The sequence below is a fragment of the Carlito syrichta genome, unplaced genomic scaffold (assembly GCF_000164805.1).
Source record: "Carlito syrichta isolate Samal-C Ts95f unplaced genomic scaffold, Tarsius_syrichta-2.0.1 Scaffold143255, whole genome shotgun sequence".
NCBI lineage: Eukaryota > Metazoa > Chordata > Mammalia > Primates > Tarsiidae > Carlito > Carlito syrichta.
Window position 1 is genome coordinate 107,092 of NW_007087351.1, and position 22,213 is coordinate 129,304.

A 22,213-nucleotide genomic window follows, 5' to 3' on the forward strand; every position below is an offset into this window, starting at 1 on the left:
CCTGACCAGTTGGTGCTTCCTCGGGTGGCCTCCGTGGTGTGACGTGCCCCTCTCTCTTCTTGGGATCTGTGAGTAACAGACTGTTGTCCATGGCAGCTGTCTCCTGATCTGTTGTGCTCATGACAGCTGAATAATAATAAGCCTGCATTTTAACACAGAGTGTTTGTTCCATCTCCCTAGTGAGAACCCTAGCCACCGGCCATGTCTTCAGACGATTCCAGCCTCCAGCCTCCACCTCCAGTTGAGGCCCAGATTCTGAATTCCCGACCCACAGAAACCACAAGAGGCACAGAGGGTTATTGTTGTTATAAGTCACTATCTTGGGATCATTTATTCTATGCTGCAATAGATAGCTAGTATAAGACTTTAAATTGAACTTATACTTTTCTAAATATCCTGTTTCCTACAATGAAGAGAGATCATTTTATAAAAAGAATTGGCAAGTGCTTTCTTTTAAAAAAAGAAAGAATTCGACAAGAGTGAAGCATCTTGAATTTTTCTTTATTTAAGTTCTCTCTACTCCACTGGAAACAATCACATTCACTGGAGAGATTATTCTTCTTAATACAAATGTTTATCAAATACTGTGTTAATACAAAAGAGCATTTTCACAAACACAAGAGAGGGCCCAAGACCAGCAGGACGTTTTTAAAAAGTCTTGCCGCAAATGCCATTCTCAGACATTGTAGACATCATAAGTCTATAAAAGTGAGTACGAAAGACAATCAGAGAGCTCCTGTGTCCCCCCCGGAAGAAAGGGCTTAGGAATCAGCAGGCCCGCACCTGCTCAGGAGTAGAAAGTTCCTGGTGGAAGCTGGCAGTGTAAACAGGACTGGGGGGCCGTTCGTTCTGCAGACAGCTGGAGCCGAAAATGTGAAGCTGCTCAGGAAAAAAGAAAGAGCAGCCCTTCCAAAATGGGGTCCGCTCCTTTCTCGCGTGGGTTTCATCTCTCCCTTCTGCCTTCCCAACCCTGACCTAACACTGGCCCACATTCAGCCATGCTGCCCACCTAGGTCTCGACGACCATCCAGCCCCGAGGCCCCCCAGAACGTGGGCCGACACCAGGACCAGAGATCGTAAAGCGTGGTCCTCATTCCTCCCGGCGGGGTCAGGGCTCTGAGTCATCAGACTCTTAGAAGCTCCCAATTCCTCTCTCCCTCCCTGTCCCCCTATGGCCTTGTGGCACCCAGGCTCCCAAGGTATGGCACCGTGCTGACTCCTGTCCGTCATGGCAAATAGGCAGCAAGCACCTGTTCCCTACCGCCTTGGCTTTCCAGGAGCAGACCACCAAGAACAGTTTCCAGAACTTAGGGCTCAGACCCACTTGCGGGTCATAAAATCAATCTAGTGAGTTGCAGACAGCAACTTGGAAAAAAAAGGCATCGTTGGATAAGATAGAGCAGAGCAGGCCAGGGAAGGATAAGATAGGATGAGATGGTGCTTTGGTCTGAATGTTTGCGTCTCCCCAAATTCCTATGTTGAAAGCCTAATCCCAAGGTGATACTGTTAAGCGATGAGGCCTTTGGGAGGGGACGAGGTCATGGAGGTGAGCCCTCATGAATGGGATCAGTGCCCTATGAGAAAAGACAGGAGAAAGGTCCTTTGTCCCTTCCACCAGGGAGGACACAGCAAGGTGTCATTTACGAACCAGGAAGAAGACCTCACCAGACACCACTAGCAGGGTAAACAGAGGAGGGCAAACAGAGGAGGATGGCTGACCCATGAAACCTGGAGCCTGGAGGACAGACTGGGCAGGTATCATGATGCACAGGTGAACCCTACCGGGGATGCAGGTATTTTGATGCACAGGTGAACCCTGCCAGGGCAGCCAGCTTTGGACGGGATGGGGCACCCTCCCTACTCACACTGCAACAGGGGCAAAAAGTGATGGGAAAGCTCATTTCGAAGCCAGATTTGTAAAGAAACAGTGGTCAGTATAAGCTGGTGGACAGGAGAGCCCCGTGCAGATGTGTGACAACCGATCACGGCCAGTTCAGAAGATCCCAGATTCTCATCCCGAAATGCCAGATAGAGAAAAACAGTCACTTCACCATGGACAGACCCGTGATGTTTAAAAAGCGTATTACCTTATGTAGGTGTCTAAGTGCCCCTTTATTTTGTGGGGGCTGGTAGGGAGAGCGGTCGGCACACACATGAACGCTGTAGGAGACTGGACCATGCCCATTTTCATGTCTGGTATGATGAATGTGAACAGATATCGGCCACCTACACAAAAGTTCTTTGGTGCCCTCAATACTTTTTTTTTTTTGACTCGGAGTCTCACTCCGTCGCCCAGACTGGAGCGCAGCGGCCGCTCCCGGCCACCGCAGCCTCGACCTGCCGGGCTCCGGCGATCCTTCCGCCTCAGCCTTCCGAGTAGCTGGAATGACAGGCCTGCGCTACCACGCCCCGCTGATTTTTTGATTTATTGTAGAGATGAGTTCTCTCCAAGTTGCCCGGGCGGGTCACGAAGCCCTCAATACTTTTCAAAAGTACAAAGGGTATCTTGAGGTCAAAAACTTTGAGAGCCACTGAAGCATTGGCACTGTCACTAGAATTTTCTGCAGTGGCAGAAATGTGCTATTATCTGTGCTGTCTAGAATGGTAGCCACCAGCCACCTGTGGCCACTGAGCACTTAAACTGTGGCTTGTGGGACTGTGGAAATGGATTTTGATTTAATTTTAATTGACTTCATTAAAATAACACCCTGCAGCCAACAACTAATCGATATAACAGGACACTTCAAGATCACATCAGAGTCTCTCTTTTTTACCTTCCCTCTGTTGTGTCGATCAGAGGTGTCCAAGCACAGAGGGGCTCAGCATTGCTCCTGGGAGGAGCTGGGTGCACACTCCCTGCTTTCTCAAGGGACCTCTCTGCAAGCTGGGGAGGGGTCTTCCATGCCCACCCACAGGGCGTGCACAGCTCGCAGGTGGACTAGTAGCTTATCGTTGGCTGAACAGCACTGTTGGCTCATTTTACATCTGATCGAATGAAAGCCCAGAGCAGGGATGTAATCTGCCCAAAGTCACACAGCAAGCGGGAGCAGAGAAGCGGAACCCACGTCTCCTGGTTTCTACCACGAGCCTTTTCCAAGATTCCCCAAAGCCTCCTGCTTCTGTGCCAGTCAAGCTTGGACGGCAGGAAATCAGGACAAAGGAGCCATCCACCTGGGCAGCTCTGTGCTCATGACCCCAGGCCCACACACGGGACATGGGTCCCGGGGAGGGTGGTGTTTCCTCCCTCCCAGACCAGGAAGCGGGCTCTCAGAAGAGCTGTGCCCTGTGAAAGAGGAGGCAGCAGCCTGCGCATCCTGTCACTGCGGCAGCAGGGCAGAAGCCAAGGAAGAGGTGAGGGAGGAGAGAGCCCCGGGCTGGGTGCCAGGCAGGTCTGGCCCAGCTCCATCTCTCCCAGCCCCCAGCCCCAGGCAGGCCACCCCCCTGCTCCCATCTCCCACTCTCCGATCTCAAAAACAGGGCTCTTGGGTGCACTGTCCCACCTGTCGCCGCTCAGATTCAAGGTCAATGCAGCCCTGATTCTCCAGCCTTGAACATCAAACCTCAGGTAAGACAGCCAGAGGGGCTGATGGGCCCCGGGCACATGGATTCCTGGTCAGCACCATTGGCTCACAGTGGAGCTTCCCATGAACCTCTGGCTCTAAAGGGGCATCCTGGCTGAGCGTAATGGCTCACATCTGTAATCCCAGGGCTTTGGGAGGCTGAGGCAGGGAGATCACTTGCGGCTAGGAGTTCAAGACCAGCAAGACTTTATCTCTATAAAATAATTTTTTAAAAAGTGAGCCAGCCTTCGTGGCACCTATAGTCCCAGCTACTTGGGAGGCTGAGGCGGGAGAAGTGTCTGAGACCAGGAGTTTGAGGCTGCCTTGAGCTGTGATTGCACCACTGCACTGCAGCCTGGGCAACAGAGAGAGACTCTGTCTTTAAAAAAAATAAAGGTGAGGGGGCATTCGGCCTCCAGTCGTGAGTGTTGACATCGGCCGGAGATAGTGCTCAGAATAAACACACAGATGGAAGTGGCATCCTCTTCTCAGCCACCCTGCCTCCAGAAGTCACACAACTACACAGTCTCCTGAATCATGGTCCTTTGCAAACCTGGATGGGAGTCTCCGCCCATGGGGATGGGCCCTGTCTACATGGCCTGACCATAGGGCTGCTGAGTGAGGCTCACAGCTCTGCCACAACCTTCGGAGCACATCGGTGGACAGAGGCAGTAGTGCGAGCCCATCGCCTCATGCTCACCTCCATGGGCTGGAAGCCCTGAGGGGAGTTGTCAGGGTCTCAGGAGGAAAATACTAGAATAGGAGGGCGTACACATCGGCCATTGGCTAGCTGTGTGCCCTCGGACAAGTTGCCTCACCTCTCTGAGCCTTAGTCTCCACATCAGCAAAATCGACCTTTTTTGTAAAATAAAAACAAAGCCCCAAACCCCGGTGCATAACATTTACTGATTGCAGTCTCCATTTTACAAGTGAGGAAGCTGAGGCACGGAGAGATTAAATCATAGCTAGGCAAAGACTCCTTAGACTTGGTACCATGATTCATAAAAGGAAAAGTTGATAAAAATTAAAACGTTTTCTCTGTGACAGTTACAAGAATGAAAAGGCAAGCTATAGAGTGGGAGAAAATATTTGCAAACCACATATGCCAAATTGCTTCTATCTAGATTCACTAATAATAAAGCAAACAATCCAGTTACAAAATGGCAAGGGAGAAGAAGAGAAATTTTGGAGCCCAAGGTCCTGCATGCTGGTCCCTGTAGAGCTGGGTCTAAGTCAGGTCTGGCTCCAAAATGCAGATTCTGTTTTTGGGGGGGTTGGAGTCTCACTCTGTCACCCAGACTGGGGTGCAGTGGCACGTGCTCCCGGCCACCGCAGCCTCGACCTGCGGGGCTCCGGCGATCCTTCCGCCTCAGCCTTCCGAGTAGCTGGGACTACGGGCATGCCCCACCACGCCTGACCAATTTTTTAATTTTTATTGTAGAGATGAGATCTTGCCAAGGTGCCCAGGCTGGTCTCAAACCCCTGAGCTCAGGCAATCCTCTCACCTCTGCCTCCCAAAGTGGGAAGGATTGCGGTCATGAGCTACCGCACCCGGCCCACATCAGAGGTTTTTAAAAATTATTGTTTAATTTTCTTTTTAAGCTCAGCTTTCTGCCTTGGGAGAGAGACCTGGGGGGCAGTGGGGTTTTTTGTTGTTGTTGTTGTTTGTTTTGTTTTGTTTCATAGCAATATTTGGTCAAGGGCAGGTTTCAAAGCTTTGCTCTGCCAGTTACATGCTGAATGCCCTCGGGAAAGTCACCAAACCTCTCTGAGCTTTGCCTTCCTGCTTTGTAAGACCAGCTAATAATCTGCACCCCACAGGGGGTGTCTGTGTAAGTCAATGGAGAGATCACCTATAAAACTACCGGCGCAAAGAGAGACAAGCCTGCAGGAATTACAAGCAGGCCAGTCTCTGGCTCCCCCGCATCCCACCCTCGCCGTCACAACTGTTGAGTCCCACACCTGTGACATCAGTGCACTCATGTGGCTGCTGGAATTGTCGCTGGCTCTCTTGGGATCCCACAGATGGTGTCCCGAGAGCCTGCACTTGGGCACATACGAGAGGGCAGATTTGATAGGCGCCCATCCCAACTGGAGCTCCAACATCCCCCCACCCCAGCACCCGCGGTGGCGTGAAGCCAGTGTGGGCTTCCTTGGCGGCCCAAGCTGTCCCCACGTCCCCTTCATGAGCCCAGCAGCAGGGGCTCTGGAATAGCTGGAGGGCAGCGCCCTGCAGCTTTGCAGACTGACAAGGGAAAGAGTTGGGCAAGCCGAAAACCCATGCCCGCCCAGCGCCCTGCAGGCTTCCAGGGCTGTCTAAGTCACCCTACTGTGCAAGACCCCCCAGTCACGACCAAGAGGACCTCAAGCCTTCAGACCAGGCCCCTCTGCCATTCCCCGAGCGCTTTCCTGGGAGTCCCCCAGCCGAGCCGGATGGAGCTGGAAAGAAGACCTTGCCCACACCACACCTCCAGCTTCCAGGCAAGCAGGGAGGCAGCCCGGCCTGGGGTATTGATTCAGTCCTTCCCTGGCCCAGAGGCGGCGGGCCCTGGGGACAGCCCCAGTCAAACACTGCTCTGAGCCCTGCAGGGAAGTCCTCCCAGCAGACCCAGCCACGAAGCAGGAGCTGCATTCCTAGGGCCACTTGGAACTCTCACACCCTAACCTCCTTTGCCTGCTTCACCCCCCACCACGCCAGGCAGCCCCGAAGCAGTCGCTGAAGAGCTCTCAGAACTTCCAACAGGCCGGTCTGCAGCTGCCTGCTCTTGCACCTCCCTGGGCTTGACCACAGTTCTGTGGGGTCACCCGGGACACGACAGTCCCAGGGACAGACAGGAAGAGAGTGCTGGCGTCTGAGTTTCCAGCGTATGCCCCCTCTCCCTCACCCAGCCAGCACCCAGCCTAGAATGCTCCCAAGACAGAGCCTTACCCACCAAGGAACCAGCCCTGGGAGCTGCTTTTCCTTCCCTGCACTATCTGTGATGCATCAGGAGAGATCCAGCATCTGGACTTGGGTGAAATGAAATTCTGGGAAACTCACTTCCAGAATGATGCTGAGGAAGAGAAAGGGCTTATGGGACGTGTGTCCCAAACTGAAGCTAGGAGAAGAATTGTGGCCGAGGCCCTCAGAATGCCCTCCAGTGTCCTCACCAGCCTGTCCACTGTTGGAAATTCCACCATTAGTGATTCTTTCCTTTGGCCGATACCTTTGAAAAAGGGTCATCTTCATGATCAAGGGTTGCTTTCCTGGTGGACAGCTGAGAACTAATTAGGATACCAGGCTGGCATTGTGCATGTGTTCTCTCCTGCTGCACCTATAAGTCGCTTGCAAAGTGCCACCTTACTATAACCCATCTTACAGCTGAGAAAACTGAGACTGGGAGAGGTGAAGGCACTGGCCCAAGTTTTCACAAATGGAGGGCCACCAGATTTAATCTCAAATCTAGCAAGAGACAGCTTTTCCTGCCAAGAGATCCTGGGTTTAGAAGGTAGGTGCAAGGAACTGTGTGATAGAGGACACGGCTCTGAGCTGTGGTGTGTGAGCACAGAGTGTGATGGGAGGCAGAGGGGAGAGACCCTAAATCAGACAAAGGCCAGAGGGTCCTTGATGCTGATGCCTGAGCTGGGCTTTGAAGGATGAGTAGGAGTAAGGTGGGAGGATGAGGGTGTAAACAGGATTTCCAACAGAGGGACGGGCAGCCCAAAAGATGCAGGAACAAGGAGGGGCGGGCTGCCTTGGGGGTACTGCAGGACCAGATGCCCAGGAGAGGGGGCACAGGAGAGGCAGGCATCGGACAGGAGGTCAGCAGGGCATACAAGGCCACTAAGGAAGTCCAGAGTCGCCGGTCCCAGGGGTGTGCTTTGGTCCCTATCAGCATCCTGATGATGAGGCGTCTGCCTCGGCCACTCATGGTGCCACGCTTTGGGAGGTTTCCTAAACAGCATCTCCCCAGTCTCAGGTGTTCCCTCCCCGGTCTAACCTCCAGCCCTGACCCCAGCTGGTGGGAAATACTTGGTGAGCTCCACAGGACAGGCTTGCTGAAGAACACAGCTGCCGGGGGTTAGGAGTGCCCATGTACACAACACACATGCACACGCACACACACAGGCAGGAAGACAAAACCTATCCCTAAAGCGTGTCCAGCTCAGAAGCCATCTGTCTGGTGTATGTGTGGAGATGATTTAGTTCTGGCTTGGTCACATGGGATTCCAGACACCGGAGCCCTGGAGTTCCCTGGAATGTGCTAGAGCTAAGGAGAAGGCATCCTGTCTGCCTACCCTCCCTCGCCCCACTTTGGTTGGGAGTTGTTGGTTTGGGACCTCCGGACTGGAGACAGACTCTTTGTCCAGAGATCCTGAGATTCTAGTTCCGATCCCAGAGCTGGGCTGGCTCCTTGCCATCCCAGTCAATGCCCAGGTGGCATTTTACAGAGAGGCTGGCCCAGCCCGGACGGGGGCTGTGAGGTCAGGGCGCTGGACGCCTTGTTCCTGGGCCACCAGCACTTCAGAGGCTGAGGGGGTCCTGGACGTTCCACCCCGGTCCGTGTGTTTCCCTCCCAGGGTCTAGCTGAGTAGCCTCAAACTGCCACTGATTGGCACCAGACTCTGAATGCTGGCATCACAAACCCTAAACATGGAGTGAGACAGCAACATCCCTGGGATCTGCCTGACCCTCTTGCGAATGAATGGCTCTCCTCGTTCCTCTGGATTTTGGAGGTGAGAAGGATCACGTAACAGCATCCTGCTCCCCAACGGTTCCTGTCTCTCTCCTGAGGACCAACCATGATGGAGCAGAACTTCAGGGACTGCTGGGGTGTGTGCCTCGGTCTCTATACTGTCCCCAACTGCCCGCTCCAGGAGTGAAGAGCTGAAGAGAGGAGCACTGTCCCCCATATGGAGACTTAACTGCTCTAGCCATGATCCCTTTTCAGAGCACCCTGGGCCGGAAAGGCAAAGAAGTTCCATCATGAGTGCCAAATCAATTGGCAGTGGCTGCCCAGAACACTGCACTGAAAAGAATTCTGATTCCACGCAGAAGCTGCAATCGATTGCTGATGTCTGCCATGGTCGCAGCTATTCACCATCCCTCACATCTACAAGCTGTGGATGACTTTTCCTAAACAGGGGACAATTCCCCAGCCTGGACTTTGGTAGCAGAGAGGGAGGCCCTGGCCACCCAGGTATGAACAACCCACCAGACTCTTTGCCAGATTCCTCAGGACCTTCAGAAGGAGCACGTATTGGCCTATCATCCCCTAATTTGCTGGGACAGTATCTGCTTTCTTTTCTGAGGATGTTAATGTTGGTTGTATTAGGAAACACTTGTCTAAAATAGAAACACATTACAGGGTTAGCTTCTCCTCTGCAAAAATGACTAAATGCTTTCTCGCTGGGGACTCGAGGCGGTGGTCCAGCTGTCACCAGAAGTAACCTCAGACCCATCAAGAACTCTACCCATGACAGGGTAGACAGGTCTCGGCACTGCTCTGGGATACAGTCTGCAGAAACACTTCCTGTGATGCTCTGCTCCAAAAGTCCACGTGACCTGTGGAGTTCCTGCCACCTCATTTGGACATCTTGGTCTGCATGGTGCTGGGTAGATAGAGATACCTCCAGATGGCATAGTAGTGGGTACCAGCACCAAATGCCACAAAGAGATGCCAGATGGCGTGGGCAAAGGGGATCCTCCCGTCACTCTTGAAGAACACCATGCCCAAGCAGTAGAAGATTCCTCCGGTCATCAGCTCCCAGATGCCCTCGGTGTTGGGCTGTCGGCAAGGACAAGGGTGGGGGGCACAGGTCAGAGCATCAGCCAGCAAGGCAGGTGGCGCCAGTCAGCCATTCTCCATCACCCAAAACTAAAGGGCATACAGGTGCGAGCCAGCCCAGAATCCCAGGCAGGGAGTCTCAAAACTGCGATGCCAACAATTCCCTTCAAATTCATTCTCAGATAGAAACTCTCATTTTTATTTTCTTTCTTTCTTTCTTTTTTGAGTTGGGGTCTCACTCTGTCACCCAGGCTGGGGCGCAGTGGCATCATCATGACAATCACCGCTCCTGGGCTCAGGCAATCCTTCCGCCTCAGCATCCTGAGTGGCTGGGACCACAGGCACACACCACCACACCTGGCTAATTTTTTCATTTTCTGTAGAGACGAGGTCTCATTGTGTCGCCCAGGCTGGTCTCAAACTCTTGGGCTCAAACAATCCATCTGCCTTGACCTCCCAAAGAGCTGGGATTACAGGCATAAGCCACAGTACCTGGCCAAAACTCACATTTCTATCAAAATGTCAAAGAATGTTTTTATAGCTTATTATCTTTTCCAGGCCATAAGACTTGAAAGCAGGGTCTTGACAGATATCTGCACACCCATGTTCACAGCAGGATGATGGTGATAGGGATGATAATAATGATTGTTGTTGTTATTTTGAGTCAGAGTCTCACTCTGTTGCCCAGGATGGAGTGCAGAGGCACGCTCACGGCCACCCCAGAGTCAACCTGCTGGACTCCAGCGAGCCTTCTGTCTTCGCCTTCCAAGAAGCCCAAGCTACAGGTGCACGCTACCATGCCCAGCTACATTTTTATTTATTGTAGAGACGAAGTCTCGCCAAGTTGCCTGGGCTGGTCTCAAACCCGCGGGCTCAGGCAATCCACTCGCCTCGGCCTCCCAAAGTGCTGGGACGACAGGCTGAGCCACTGAGCCCAGGCTAGCATTTCAATTTTCAAAGATGAAAAAAGTTCTACGAGTGGATTGTGGTGATGATCGCACAACAGCGTGAATGTGCTTAAAGTCACTGAACTGTACACTTAAAAATGTGAAGATGGTAAATGTTATATTAACGAACGTTTTACTACAACTATACAAAGTAATACATATTCATGGCAAAACAAAATCAGAGAAAAAAATAGTAAGAAAAAAGTTGTTCTGGACCCCAGAAACAAGCACCATTAACACAAGTTGTTTCTAGCAAAAGGAACTCTCATGGAACAGGAGGGAACTGAGCGGTAAGAAGAATCGACCAAGCCTTCACCCCACCTACTGTAAACAGGAGTTTATAGTATCCTTCCAGAATGTTCGATACCATTGCAATATACAGCGTGCGGTGCAGGGACATGTATATGTCCATAAGAACACATCATTTTTGAATAAATGGGATCACGCCATCCCTACCGCCCTGCAACTTGAGTTTCTACGAAGTCAAGTCTCCCGGGGTTCACCCTACTGTGTCCAGAGACAGATGCTCCTGACTTTGAACAGCTCGGTCACAGTTCATGGCACATATCACAACTGAAAATTAACTATATAAAAATGACAGGAGATTGGCCGGAGCCATGCCCCCTGGAGTGTGCCAGGAGACTGCGTGGGAGGCCATCTTTTCTTCCTGCAACCCCTGGCGGGAGCGTGGGACTTCCATGTTCTGCTGTCTTCAGCAGCGTGGCTCGGGTGGTGAGGTGAGCGGGTTTGGGCTTCCCAGAGGAGGTGGCGCTGCCTGAACAGCACCTAAAAGTTAGGCAAGGAGAGGGGTGCTGTGGGAGAAAGAAGGGTGTTCTGGGAGTAAGCAAATTCCCAGAGAGGATGGCGAGAGAGCTCAGTGCTCTTCAGGAAGTGAAAGAGGCAGGCAGTAAGGCTGCACCAGGGTCAGAGAAGGGAAGTCCTTTAAAATTAAAAAAAAAATTAAATTAAATAGCAGGGCTCGGTGGCTTAGCCTGTCATCCCAGCACTTTGGGAGGCTGAGGCGAGTGGATTGCCTGAGCCCGTGGGTTCGAGACCCACCTGGGCAACTTGGCGAGACCTCATCTCTACAATAAATCAAAAAATTGCCAGGCGTGATCTCATCATAAAAGAAAAATGTGTCAGTGTATGTCTGCATATCCACACATGCTTGCGTATCAGTTTTAAAAATGGGAGACACACAACAAACCACTAACGGGGGCTGCAGCTGGGGCGTTGTATTGGGGGGGGAAAGGAAGAGTGGCATTTGCATATGGGACTTTTTTTTGCAGTGAATGTCTAACTAAATATACATTTACTATACGTAAGTACCCATAAGCCCTTAAACAAATATAATGCATAGTCAGGCAGAATGTGGTGGCTCACGTCCATCCCAACACTTTGGGAGGCCAAGGTGGGAGGATTGCTCAAACCCAGGCATTTGAGACCAGCTTGGACAATGTAGTGAAAAAATCAAAAAATTAGCTGAGCATAGTGGTGTGCACCTGTAGTCTCAGGTACTTGGGAGGCTGAGGCAAGAGGATCACTTGAACCGAGAAGGTTGAGGCTAGGGTGACCTGTGATCGTGCCACTGCACTCCAGCCTGAGCGACAGAGTGAGACCCCAACTCAAGATATATAGGTATATATAGTACATGTATATAAAATGCATAATTTGTGGTTATTCTATAATTGAATAGTAAAGACTTAAATATATATATTTTTTGAGTCAGAGTCTCACTCTGTCACCCAGACTGGAGTGCAGTGGCATGCTCACGGCCACCGCAGCCTCAACCCGCCGGCCTCAGGAGATCCTTCTGCCTCACCCTTCCAAGTAGCTGGAACTACAGGTGCATGCCACCACACCAAGCTAATTTTTTGATTGATTGTAGAGACGAAGTCTCACCAAGATGCCCAGTCTGGTTTTGGACCCCTGGACTCAGGCAATCCCCTCGCCTCAGCCTCTCAAAGTGCTGGGATTACAGGCTTGAGCCACCACACCCGGCCTTAAATATATTTAAATAAAAATAAACTTGAGGGGGAAAAAAGGAAGGAAATCTGGAAAAATAAATACAAATCATAGGGAAACTGTCGAAAAACAAGACTCATGGGTCATGACCTTGCTGCCGGTTCTAAAATGCCTTGGCTGGCCACATCCCCTCAGAGCCTAAGTGTCCTCATTTGTGAAATGTCCCAAGGATGCCTGGGACAAGTGTCACAGCCTATCGCAGGGAAGCGAGGCCATGAGGACTCTCCTGCCCTCCGCAAGGGCTCGGTGAGTGTGCAGGAAAGAAAGAGCCCGGTCGCTCCTTCCTTGCTTGGTTCCCTGTGCCGAGAGGAGTTGAGGATGCAGAAGCATCCAGGGAGACATACATGAGACAGGCTTGCCTCCGCCACCAATTATACTATTAAGACTTAACGTAAGCCGGGTTCGGTGGCTCAGCCTGTAATCCCACGCCTTGGGAGGCTGAGGTGAGTGGATTGCCTGAGCCCGCGGGTTCGAGACTCGCCTGGGCAACCAATTGGCGAGACCTCATCTGTACAATAAATCAAAAATTAGCTGGGCGTGGTAGCACACGCCTGTAGTTCCAGCTACGTGGAAGGCTGAGGCGGAAGGATCACCGGTCAAGGCTGCAGGGGCCAGAAGCGGCCACTGCACTCCAGTCTGGGCGACAGAGTGAGACTCCAACTCAAAAAAAAAAAAAGTACTCACTCTGTTCCAGACACTGTTCTAGTCACTCTACATGGATTTGTTTTTTTCATTTAATCCTTAGACAGGAGAACTGAAGTACAGAGAGGCTCATGGACTCACTGAAGGGGAAGAACAGTAGAGAGTAAGTGGTGGAGAACCCAATGGCTGGGACTCCAGGGGCTAACCTCCAAGCTCGACTGCCTCTTTGGGCAACTCAGGCTGGGCCTCAGTTTCCCCATCTACCAAAGGAGAAGGTTTGACTTGACAATCCCAAGGGTCAGGTCCAGCTTGGACACGCTGGGTCCCCTCTAGCCTGATGGGAGGCCCATGCTGGGTAGACGGGACTTACCATGGAAAGGATGACCAGGGCGGGGAAGAAGCCCATCACCATGTAGCACAGCAGCTCCACAACCTTGTACCTGGCAGAAGACAAGCACCTGGCCTCAGACATATGTCCCTGGGAGGGAACAGCACATCGCTCCCTATTTCTGGGGAAGAGGGAATACCCTGACCAGAACAGTGAGAGGAAGACTCTTCTTTCTCTGTCCAGCACTCTTCAACTCAGATTTTACATTCAATGGGTGCTGGCAGTCATGACGCCTTTCCCTCTCTGAGACTCAGTTTCCACATCTGTAAAATGTATGTTGGAGCTAGAACAAGGGTTGCAAATACAGGGCGTAGCATGCATATGGGCACTCTTGATGCTCAGCCTGTGGCAGACATTACTATTCGATCCCAGCATCTTTCTCCCTTGGGTCCGAGCAGCCATTCTCAATCAAGCTGAGTTGCTGTGTCAGCTGAAACCTACTTGCTGTCTTGGACTAGATGTCCTCCAGAGGGCCCTGGGCTTGGAGACTGCAGGAGTCTGTTGTTCCCTTTTGCTTTGATAGTATTGTTGCTCCACTTAAGTATTCCTATTCTGTCACTAGGCAGGATGGGGGTGCAGGGAGTGTGGCTCTGTCAGAGCCTTTTCCTTCCCTTTATCTGCGGACACAGTTTGGGGAAAGCAGGTGACGTGAGACCCAGTCTGATGGGTGCGGCGGATTGACCCTCTAGGCTGTGGGAGCTGGTGGTCATCCATGGGCCCAAACCTTGGAATGCATGTTCCACATGCTTGTGGGATCACCCTGGGGTCCCTCCTGCCCAGGGGTGCAGTCCTGCTGGAGCATCGAAGAGAACCCCATGCCCCCGACACCCCCGGACCTGGCTTACCGCTCATGAAAGAAGAAGACATAGACGGTGCCCACGGAGGCCATGATCCAGACCAGCCAACGCATGTGGGAGGCCCAGGGGCCCAGCTCTCGAAGGTTCAGCCTGGGAGAGAGAAGGCCAAGGCACAGCCTGAGGCTGGGGGTACCCAGCCCACAATCTACCACTCATCACAGGAAACTGATCCCGAGAGGTCCTGTCCCCTGCAGCTCCCAAGTGGGACACGGGCTCTCACGGAAGACGTGTGAGGAGGCAGAGAGAGCACCAGACGGATTGAAATGGCAAGTTGTTATTCGAGGAAAATTAGCAAACTGATCACAACGAGGAGGAAAGGAAATGAGCACCTGAGACGCGTGGGACTGTAAGCAAGTGAAGCTGTGGAGAACAACTTGGCGGAAGCCATCAGACCTCGACACACACTCACACAAAAGACACAGATGAGACTGTTCATCGCAGCATTGGTCCCAAGAGAAAAAGCCTGAAAAACCACTCCAATGGCTACCAGACAGGAAGGGAAAATGAAGCTGGTATCCATCTCTGCTGGTTATTAATTTACTGCCTTGCAAATCCAATTTCACCCTTCTTGCCTGCTCTGTGATCATGTAGCTGGCCCTTTGTAACTGACACATTGTTAGGGTCTGGTAGCACAGTGGCTCATGCCTGAGTTCTAACACTTAGGAAGGCTGAGGCAGAAGGATTGCTTGAGGCCAGGAGTTCAAGACCAGCGTGGGCAACATAGTGAGACCCCCATCTCTACAAAAAATGAAACATTAGTTGGGCACGGTGGCCTGTGCCTGTAGTCCCAGCTATTTGGGAGGCTGAGGTGGGCAGATCACCTGAACCCAGGAGACCAAGGAGTTTGCGAGGAGTACAAGGCTGCAATGAGTTATGATCGTGTCACTACACTCTAGCCTGGGTGACAAAAAAATTTTTAAAGGTTTTGGTACTCGAGGGACTTGACGGGAGGAAGTCTCCCTCTCCCTGACTCCTGCGATTCTCCTGCCAGGATCTGGTGACTGTGCTTTCTTCTCTACTGCTCAGCTGGGCAGTCCCTGCAGGGCGAGGCCTCAGCAGGGTGCAGCTTTCTCCAGCATTTGGCCTCAGCGAGTTGTCTCCAGCTGGTGACTTGGGCAACGGCAGCACGGCCAGGGGCCCCAGACAGAGCAGGTCTGTGCTCAGTGCCCTGCTCCCTGCACTCTTCCTTCACCCACACGAGCTTGGGGCTCCCACGGGGTGCCCTGCCTTACAAGCTGGCTGTCCAGCTGCCTAGAGCTGTCCCGACTGAACTGCCCAGAAATGCCCTGGGTACCCGCAGAGGAGGCCTCTCTAACTCCTGGTTCAGCAGTGCCACAGCAGCTTCCCAGCAGGGCGTGAGTGCTAAGGTCAGGCATGCCCTGTGGATGGCATCCCTAGAACCCGAGAGGGCAGATTTCCAGCAAGTCGCACAAGCAAACTCTTCACTGACTTTGCAGCCACCCAGTGTGCCAAAGCCATGTCTTCACAGATGAGCTGGGATCTCAGCCCTGATCAGGCTCTTCCTCGAGCACTTGAGGTCACCTTCAGTCCTAAGAGTAGGAGTCATCCCTTGTGTCTGCTACCACTAGATTCCTTTTTTTTTTCTGAAGTGAAAGAGTCTCACTCTGTCACCTAGGCTGGAGTGCAGTGGTGTGATCATAGCTCACTGCAACCTCGACCTCCTGGGCTCAAATGATCCCACAACCTCAGCTCCCAATTAGCTAGCAATACAGGCATGCGTCACTATACCCAAAATATTTTTTGTAATGATGGGACCTAACTACATTGTCCAGGCTGGTCTTGAACTCCTGGGCTCAAGCGATCCTCCCACATCGGCCTCCCAAAGTGTAGGGATTACAGGCATGAGCCACTGCACCCAGCCCAGACTCTTCATAACTGTCTTTAACCCTTATCAGTCAATTCTCTGCCACCCATCCTCTGTTAATAATTCTTGATACAAGAACACCTCATTTTACTGAGCTTCACTTTACCGCACTTTGTAGATATTGCATTTTTTTTTACAAATTGGAGGTTTGTGGCAACCCTGGGTGGAGTTAGTCTATCAGTGCCATTCTTTCAGCATCATGTGCTCACTTCGTGTCTCTTGCATCACATTTTGGCAATTCTCACAATATTTCCAACTTTTTCATTATTATTGCATATGTTATGGCAAGCTGTGATCAGTGATCTTTGATGTTACTATCGCTATTGTTCAGCAGGCCACGAACTGGCTCTTGCAAGATGGTGAACGTAACCAATAAACATTGTGAGTGTTCTGACGGCTCTGTTGACTGGCTGTTGCCCGTCTCTCTCCCCATCCCTATTCCCTGAGACGCAATAATATGGAAATTAGGCAGTTAATAATCCTACAATGGCTCCTAAGTGTTCAAGGGAAAGGAAAAGTCATACGCTGTTCACTTTAAATCAAAAGCTAGAAAGGACCACGCTTAGTGAGGAAGACATGTCAAAAGCCAAGACAGGCCAAAAGCTAGGCCTCTTGCACCCAACAGTTAGCCAAGTTGTAAATGCAAAGGAGAAGTTCTTGAAGGACATTCAAAGTGCTACACCAGTGAATACATTGATGGCAGGAAAGTGAAACAGCCTTAGGCTGATAGGGAAAACTTTTAGTGGTCTGGATCAAACCAGCCACAGCATTCCCTCAAGCCAAAGCCGAATCCAGAGCCAGTTTAGCAATAAAGTGTTTCTATTTATTTATGTATTTATTTGAATTGGAGTCTCACTCTGTCGCCCAGGCTGGAGTGCAGTGGCACGCTCACGGCCACCCCAGCGTCAGCCTGCTGGACTCTGTGGCAATCCTTCCACCTCAGCCTTCCAAATAGCCGGAACTACAGGCGTGTGCTACCACACCTCATTTTTGATTTATTGTAGAGATGAGATCTTGCCAAGTTGCCCAGGCTGGTCCCGAACCAGTAGGCTCAGGCAATCCACTCGCCTCAGCCTCCCAAAGTGCTGGGATTACAGGCTGAGCCACAGAGCCCAGTCAAAATAAAGTATTTTTAATCAAGGTATATACATTGTTCTTTTAGACACAATGCTATTGCACCCTTAGTAGACGACAGTATAGTGTAAACATAACTTTATATGTCCTGGGAAACCCAAAACTTTATGCGACTCATTGTATTAAGATAGTCGCTTGACTGCGGTGGTCTCTGGGATATGCCTGGATTACATTTTCCTTGTTCAAATCGTGGTATGGTTTCTGTCTCCTGACTGTGCCCTGTCTAATACATGATTCTGGGGAAGATTCACAGCAGTTTAAAAAATATGAGGACCATCTGTCTGTACCAACATGGATAGATCTCCAAGGTATATTGCTAGGTATCTGGAGGAGGGAGGAGTCAAGGATGACATGGCTGTATCATTTGTGCATATGAAGGACACAGAAAAAAATGTGAACCCCCCCAAGTGGTTTTGTCTTGGAAGGGGCAGGTAACCGTGGTGGTGGGTGCAAAGAGGGTCCTTTGAATTTTGTTCTGGAATAAATTTCTTAAATGGGAATGTCTTATGTAAAACTTCTGGCAAAAAAAAGTGAGCTGTTCAGAGTCCAACTGTCTTTATAAGAAAGTTAAGTACTACTGAAATGTTTAAAGGCACAAAAAATAATAGCCCATCTCATGACCCAAAATAACCATCAGTGAACATCATTCTAGATTCCCTTCCAAGCAGTACTAAAAATAGGCTGTAGGGTAGAAGGATAGGCTGGGAAGAGGGACAAGGAGAAAAGGTGAGAATCAAGTTACAGACATCATTTTTAGTTAAAAGAATTACATTTCATTTTGACTTGACTAGAACGGAAAACGAGCCCCTAAAAATTCTTGCTGAATTTCAGACAAACGTTTCTTCATCATAAAATGCACCTTGACTCTAAAGAGGGTAAATTAAGTAAAGCATAAGAAAGGTGGATTTTTAAAAAATGCTGCATTTCCCATGCTAGCTTTCTCAACTTTCCCCGCCAGGAGAGACGAGAACATCAGCACACTCACATCTCTGTCTTTCCTCCACCGACGGCCTCATGTTTTCAGAGATGCTATTAGTTTCCCATTCCCAAAGTTGTCGATTTTCTTGTTCTTTTTTAGAGATAGGGTCTCCCTCTGTGGTACAGAGTGCAGTGGCATGATTATGGCTCCCTGCAGCCTCAGACTCCTGGGCTCAAGCAATTCTCCTGCCTCAGCCTCCCAGATAGCTGGGACGACAGGCTTGAGCCACTACACTCAGATAATTTTTGAAGTTTTTGTAGTGATGAGGTCTCATTATGTTGCCAAGTCTGTCCTCAACCTCCTAGCCTCATGTGATCCTCCCACCTCAGCCTCCCAAAGTGCTGGGATTACAGGCATGAGCCATCACGCTCGACCTATCCTTGACATTGATTTCTAGTACAATTCTGAGTGTCCTTCCCCTGCTAATCTAGGACCTGAGTTTCTGTTCTGTACCCTAGCTGTGACTGATGGGCGCTGCTCTGTGCTGGGCTGTGTGCTGGTGTCTGAGGGCATGGCTGCTAACTAAAGTCCCCTGCCCCTGTGGAACTCACAATTTCACAGGGAATGCAGAGGCTGGCAGGCCCAGTGCTCACAAGTAAATGAACTGCAGTCATTGTAAGCGCCATGGCAGAGGGTCACAGGTGTCAGGTGGGCAGAGGCTGTGGTTTGAGAGCAGTCCAAAGAAGAATCCGCAGGACTTGGGATTGGTTGGTGTGAAGGATGGGGAACTTGGATGGTGCCTGGTTTTCTGGCTGGACACCTGGGTGTGTGGAAAGAGGGGAACAGGGGACCAGGTGGTATCGAAGCATTTTCCCTTGTATTGCTCTGGTTTTCAAGCCGTTTTCTGCAGAGCCCTGGAATTTCCCCCAGAGGACCACGGAGAGGGTGGGGGTGTGAACGATTTGGCTTCCTCATCCCTTCTGCCACCAGAAAAACCCCATTCAGCTTTTTGGTTTTTGTTTTTCACGAACCAGGCTTTCATGTAAAGTTCCTGCATAAAATCTGTATGTAAGGAAAGGGTGATACATGATTAAAAAGAAGGTAAAAGCCTCTCCCGTAGTAAAAGAAAATAGATTATAGAGTCAGACCGCTGCGGTGGTCTCTAGGGTATACCTGTATTAAGTTTTCCTTGTTCAAATCATTGTATAGTTTCTGTCTCCTGCCTGTGTCCTGTCTAAGACACTATCCTGGAGAATATTCACAATAGTTTAAAAAATACGAGGACCAGCCGGGCTTGGTGGCTCAGCCTGTCATCCCAGCACTTTGGGAAGCCGAGGCAAGTGGATTTCCTGAGCCCACGGGTTTGAGACCAGCCCAGGCAACTTGGTTAGACCGCATCTCTACAATAAATAAAAAAAGTTAGACGGGCGTGGTAGCATGCGCCTGTAGTTCTGACTACTTGGAAGGCTGAGGCGGAAGGATCGCCGGAGCCCAGCAGGTCAACGCTGGGGTGGCCGTGAGCATGCCATTGTGCTCCAGCCTGGGCAACGGAGTGAGACTCAAACTCAAAAAAATAAAATAAAATAAAATAAAATAAATACAAGGACCAACATGGATAGTCCCGGTTCCAGAGTACCTGCTTCTTAGCCACATGCCCTTGGACAAATCACTGAGTCTCTCCTGACCTGCAAAATGGACATAATGATACCACCACCCCCAAGCTATAGTGAGGAGAAACAAGACCAGGGCATGATGCTAGCACGCATACGTCACTCACGTGATTAACGAGGCAGGGCTATGTCACAAATGGAAGGAAGAAGTGGCAGAATCAAGCGTGACACAGAATCTTCCTTCCCCAAGCCTCGAGGAAATGAAATAGAGTTCTAAACATTAGGAAGGGTAAAGGAACATCTCCATCAGCTGCTGAACAGGGAGGGAGATGCAACCCAACGCCAGGACTTCAGAAGGAGTCAGAAAGTTCTGGAGCCAAGTGGAGAGCAGGGGGTATGTCCTCAGCCACCCCCGCAGCCGTCCTGGGGATTCGCCCCAAGAGCCCACGCCTGCCGTAGATGACCTGCCCCTTCCTCGCCACTGATGGGGACACCGGAGAAGGCTCCTTGGGAAAAATGCCAGATGGAATGAGAATGGGTCGGCTCCAGAGTCACAGACGGAGCTTCGTGGCCAAAGTGGCTTTAGGCTGTGTCAGTTTCTCTAAGCTGGAGCCACCATGCTGGTTCCGGGTAGGGAGGAGGCGCGAAACAGCGCCCTCTGGTGTGCAGTGCCGGGCTGCTGTGACGCTGTTGTCCTCGACTTTTGGGCTCATGTCCATGGCCTGGGGTCCCTTCCTGCATCTTGGGACCAAGGCAAGTGCAGCTCCCTGCAAAAGGCTCCCAGCTGCTTCTCCCAGTCCTCCTGTGTCATCAGGGCTGGAGGGAGTGACCAAGTGCAGTGGCTCGTGCCTGTAATCCCAGCACTTGCAGAGGCTGAGGCAGAAGGATTACTTGAGGCCAGGAATTTGAGGCCAGCCTGGGTAACATCGTAAGACCTATCTCAACCAAAAATAATTTTTTTTTTAGCTAGGTGTGGTGCACATCTGTAGTATGGTTACTTTGGACGCAGAGGAAAAAGGATCACTTGAGCCCAGGAGGTCGAGGCTGCAGCTATAATCAAGCCACCGTACTCCGGGATGGGCGACAGAGAACCCGTCTCTAAAAAAATGTTTTTAAAAATCCAAGGATAGTTAGCGCTACTGCACACAAAACTTGTGATTCTTCTTCACGACAAGCAGAAAAAAAAAAAAGACACCAAAAAGACACCAGGGGGTGCCCACAGACAACTCAGGGCCAACAAGAAGCCACTGCATGGAACGAGCTCCCTTTGTGGCTTCTGGCTTCTCTTGTCTGGCTCTTGGCAAACTGGAGCGGCCTCCCATCCACCTGCCACAGCTGCAGCCCCTCACTCAGAACCCACACATGCGTCTAGAAGTCTCCGTGTGTCTGCCCCCTGCTACCTGACAGCCAGGAGCACACAGGGGCCCAGGAGAGCAACGGGTCTCCTGTCTCAGTCCAGTCGTGCAGCCGACTCATATGCAGTGATCTCCCCACAGCCCACAACAGGGCTGCCCTCCCCACAGCCACTGACGTCCCAGAGAAATCCAGCCCCAGAAACGCTGGTGTTCCTCCCTCTTTCCTGCTCAGATTTTCCCACTAAACATCCTTTAAATCCATCCCCCTCCCCTCCACACACCTTCCAGGCCACTATTATAGTCCAGGCCAGTTCCCTTCGTCCCTGGACACCTGTGCCAGCCTCCCTGCTCCCAAGGGAGCCACCCCTCAGTCCAAAAAAGCCGGGCGTGGTGGCTCACACCCATCATCCCAGCACTTTGGGAGACGGAGGCGAGTGGATTGCCTGAGCCTGTGGGCTCAAGACCAGCCCGGGGAACTTGGTGCGACCTCGTCTCCACAATAAATCAAAAATTAGCCAGGTGTGGTCGCGCATGCCTGTAGTTCCGGCTACTTGGAAGGGGAGGCGGAAGGATCGCCGGAGCCCAGCAGGGTGACGCTGGGGTGGCCGTGATATGCCACTGCACTCCAATCTGGGCGACAGTGAGACTCCAACTCAAAAAAAAAGCAGCAGCAAGACGTGAACGAATGTTGATTCCATTAAGAGAAAGTACAACATTGGGCAAAACCAGTGAGATGCAGAAGTTAGGACTGAGTTACCCTCAGGGGTTGCTACCAGACTGGGGCAGGGGTGTACAGAATGGGGGGTGCTTCTGGGGATGGGTGTGTTCTGCTTTTTCAGTCTGTGCTGGCTACAACTTGAAAGTTCATCGAGATGAAAGTTTGCAACTGTGTGCATTCTCCACGTACGTTACACATCAATAACATGTTTTGTTTTGTTTTTTAAAGAGATGGCCTTCAAGGTCGGGCACGGGGGCTCACACCTATAATCCTAGCACTTTGAGAGGCCAAGGTGAGAGGACTGCCTGAGCCCATGGGTTCGAGACTCGCCTGGGCAACTTGGTGAGACCCCCATCTCTACAATAAATCAAAAACTTAGCCGGGCGTGGTAGCACGCACCTGTCG

General features: G+C 51.2%; 1 protein-coding gene across 1 annotated transcript in view; it reads right to left on the reverse strand.

The window, feature by feature from the left end:
- Nucleotides 1–9,042: 9,042 nt before the first annotated feature.
- The window catches only part of MMD2 (monocyte to macrophage differentiation associated 2), a gene marked incomplete at its 5' end in the record, with an annotated part of 17,079 nt that continues 3,908 nt past the window's right edge, over nucleotides 9,043–22,213 (reverse strand). The window contains 3 exons of the mRNA XM_008050216.2: nucleotides 9,043–9,328; nucleotides 13,313–13,382; nucleotides 14,176–14,277. Of these exons, the coding sequence (XP_008048407.2) occupies nucleotides 9,125–9,328; nucleotides 13,313–13,382; nucleotides 14,176–14,277 (376 nt within the window). The remainder of the gene's footprint in view (nucleotides 9,329–13,312; nucleotides 13,383–14,175; nucleotides 14,278–22,213) is intronic.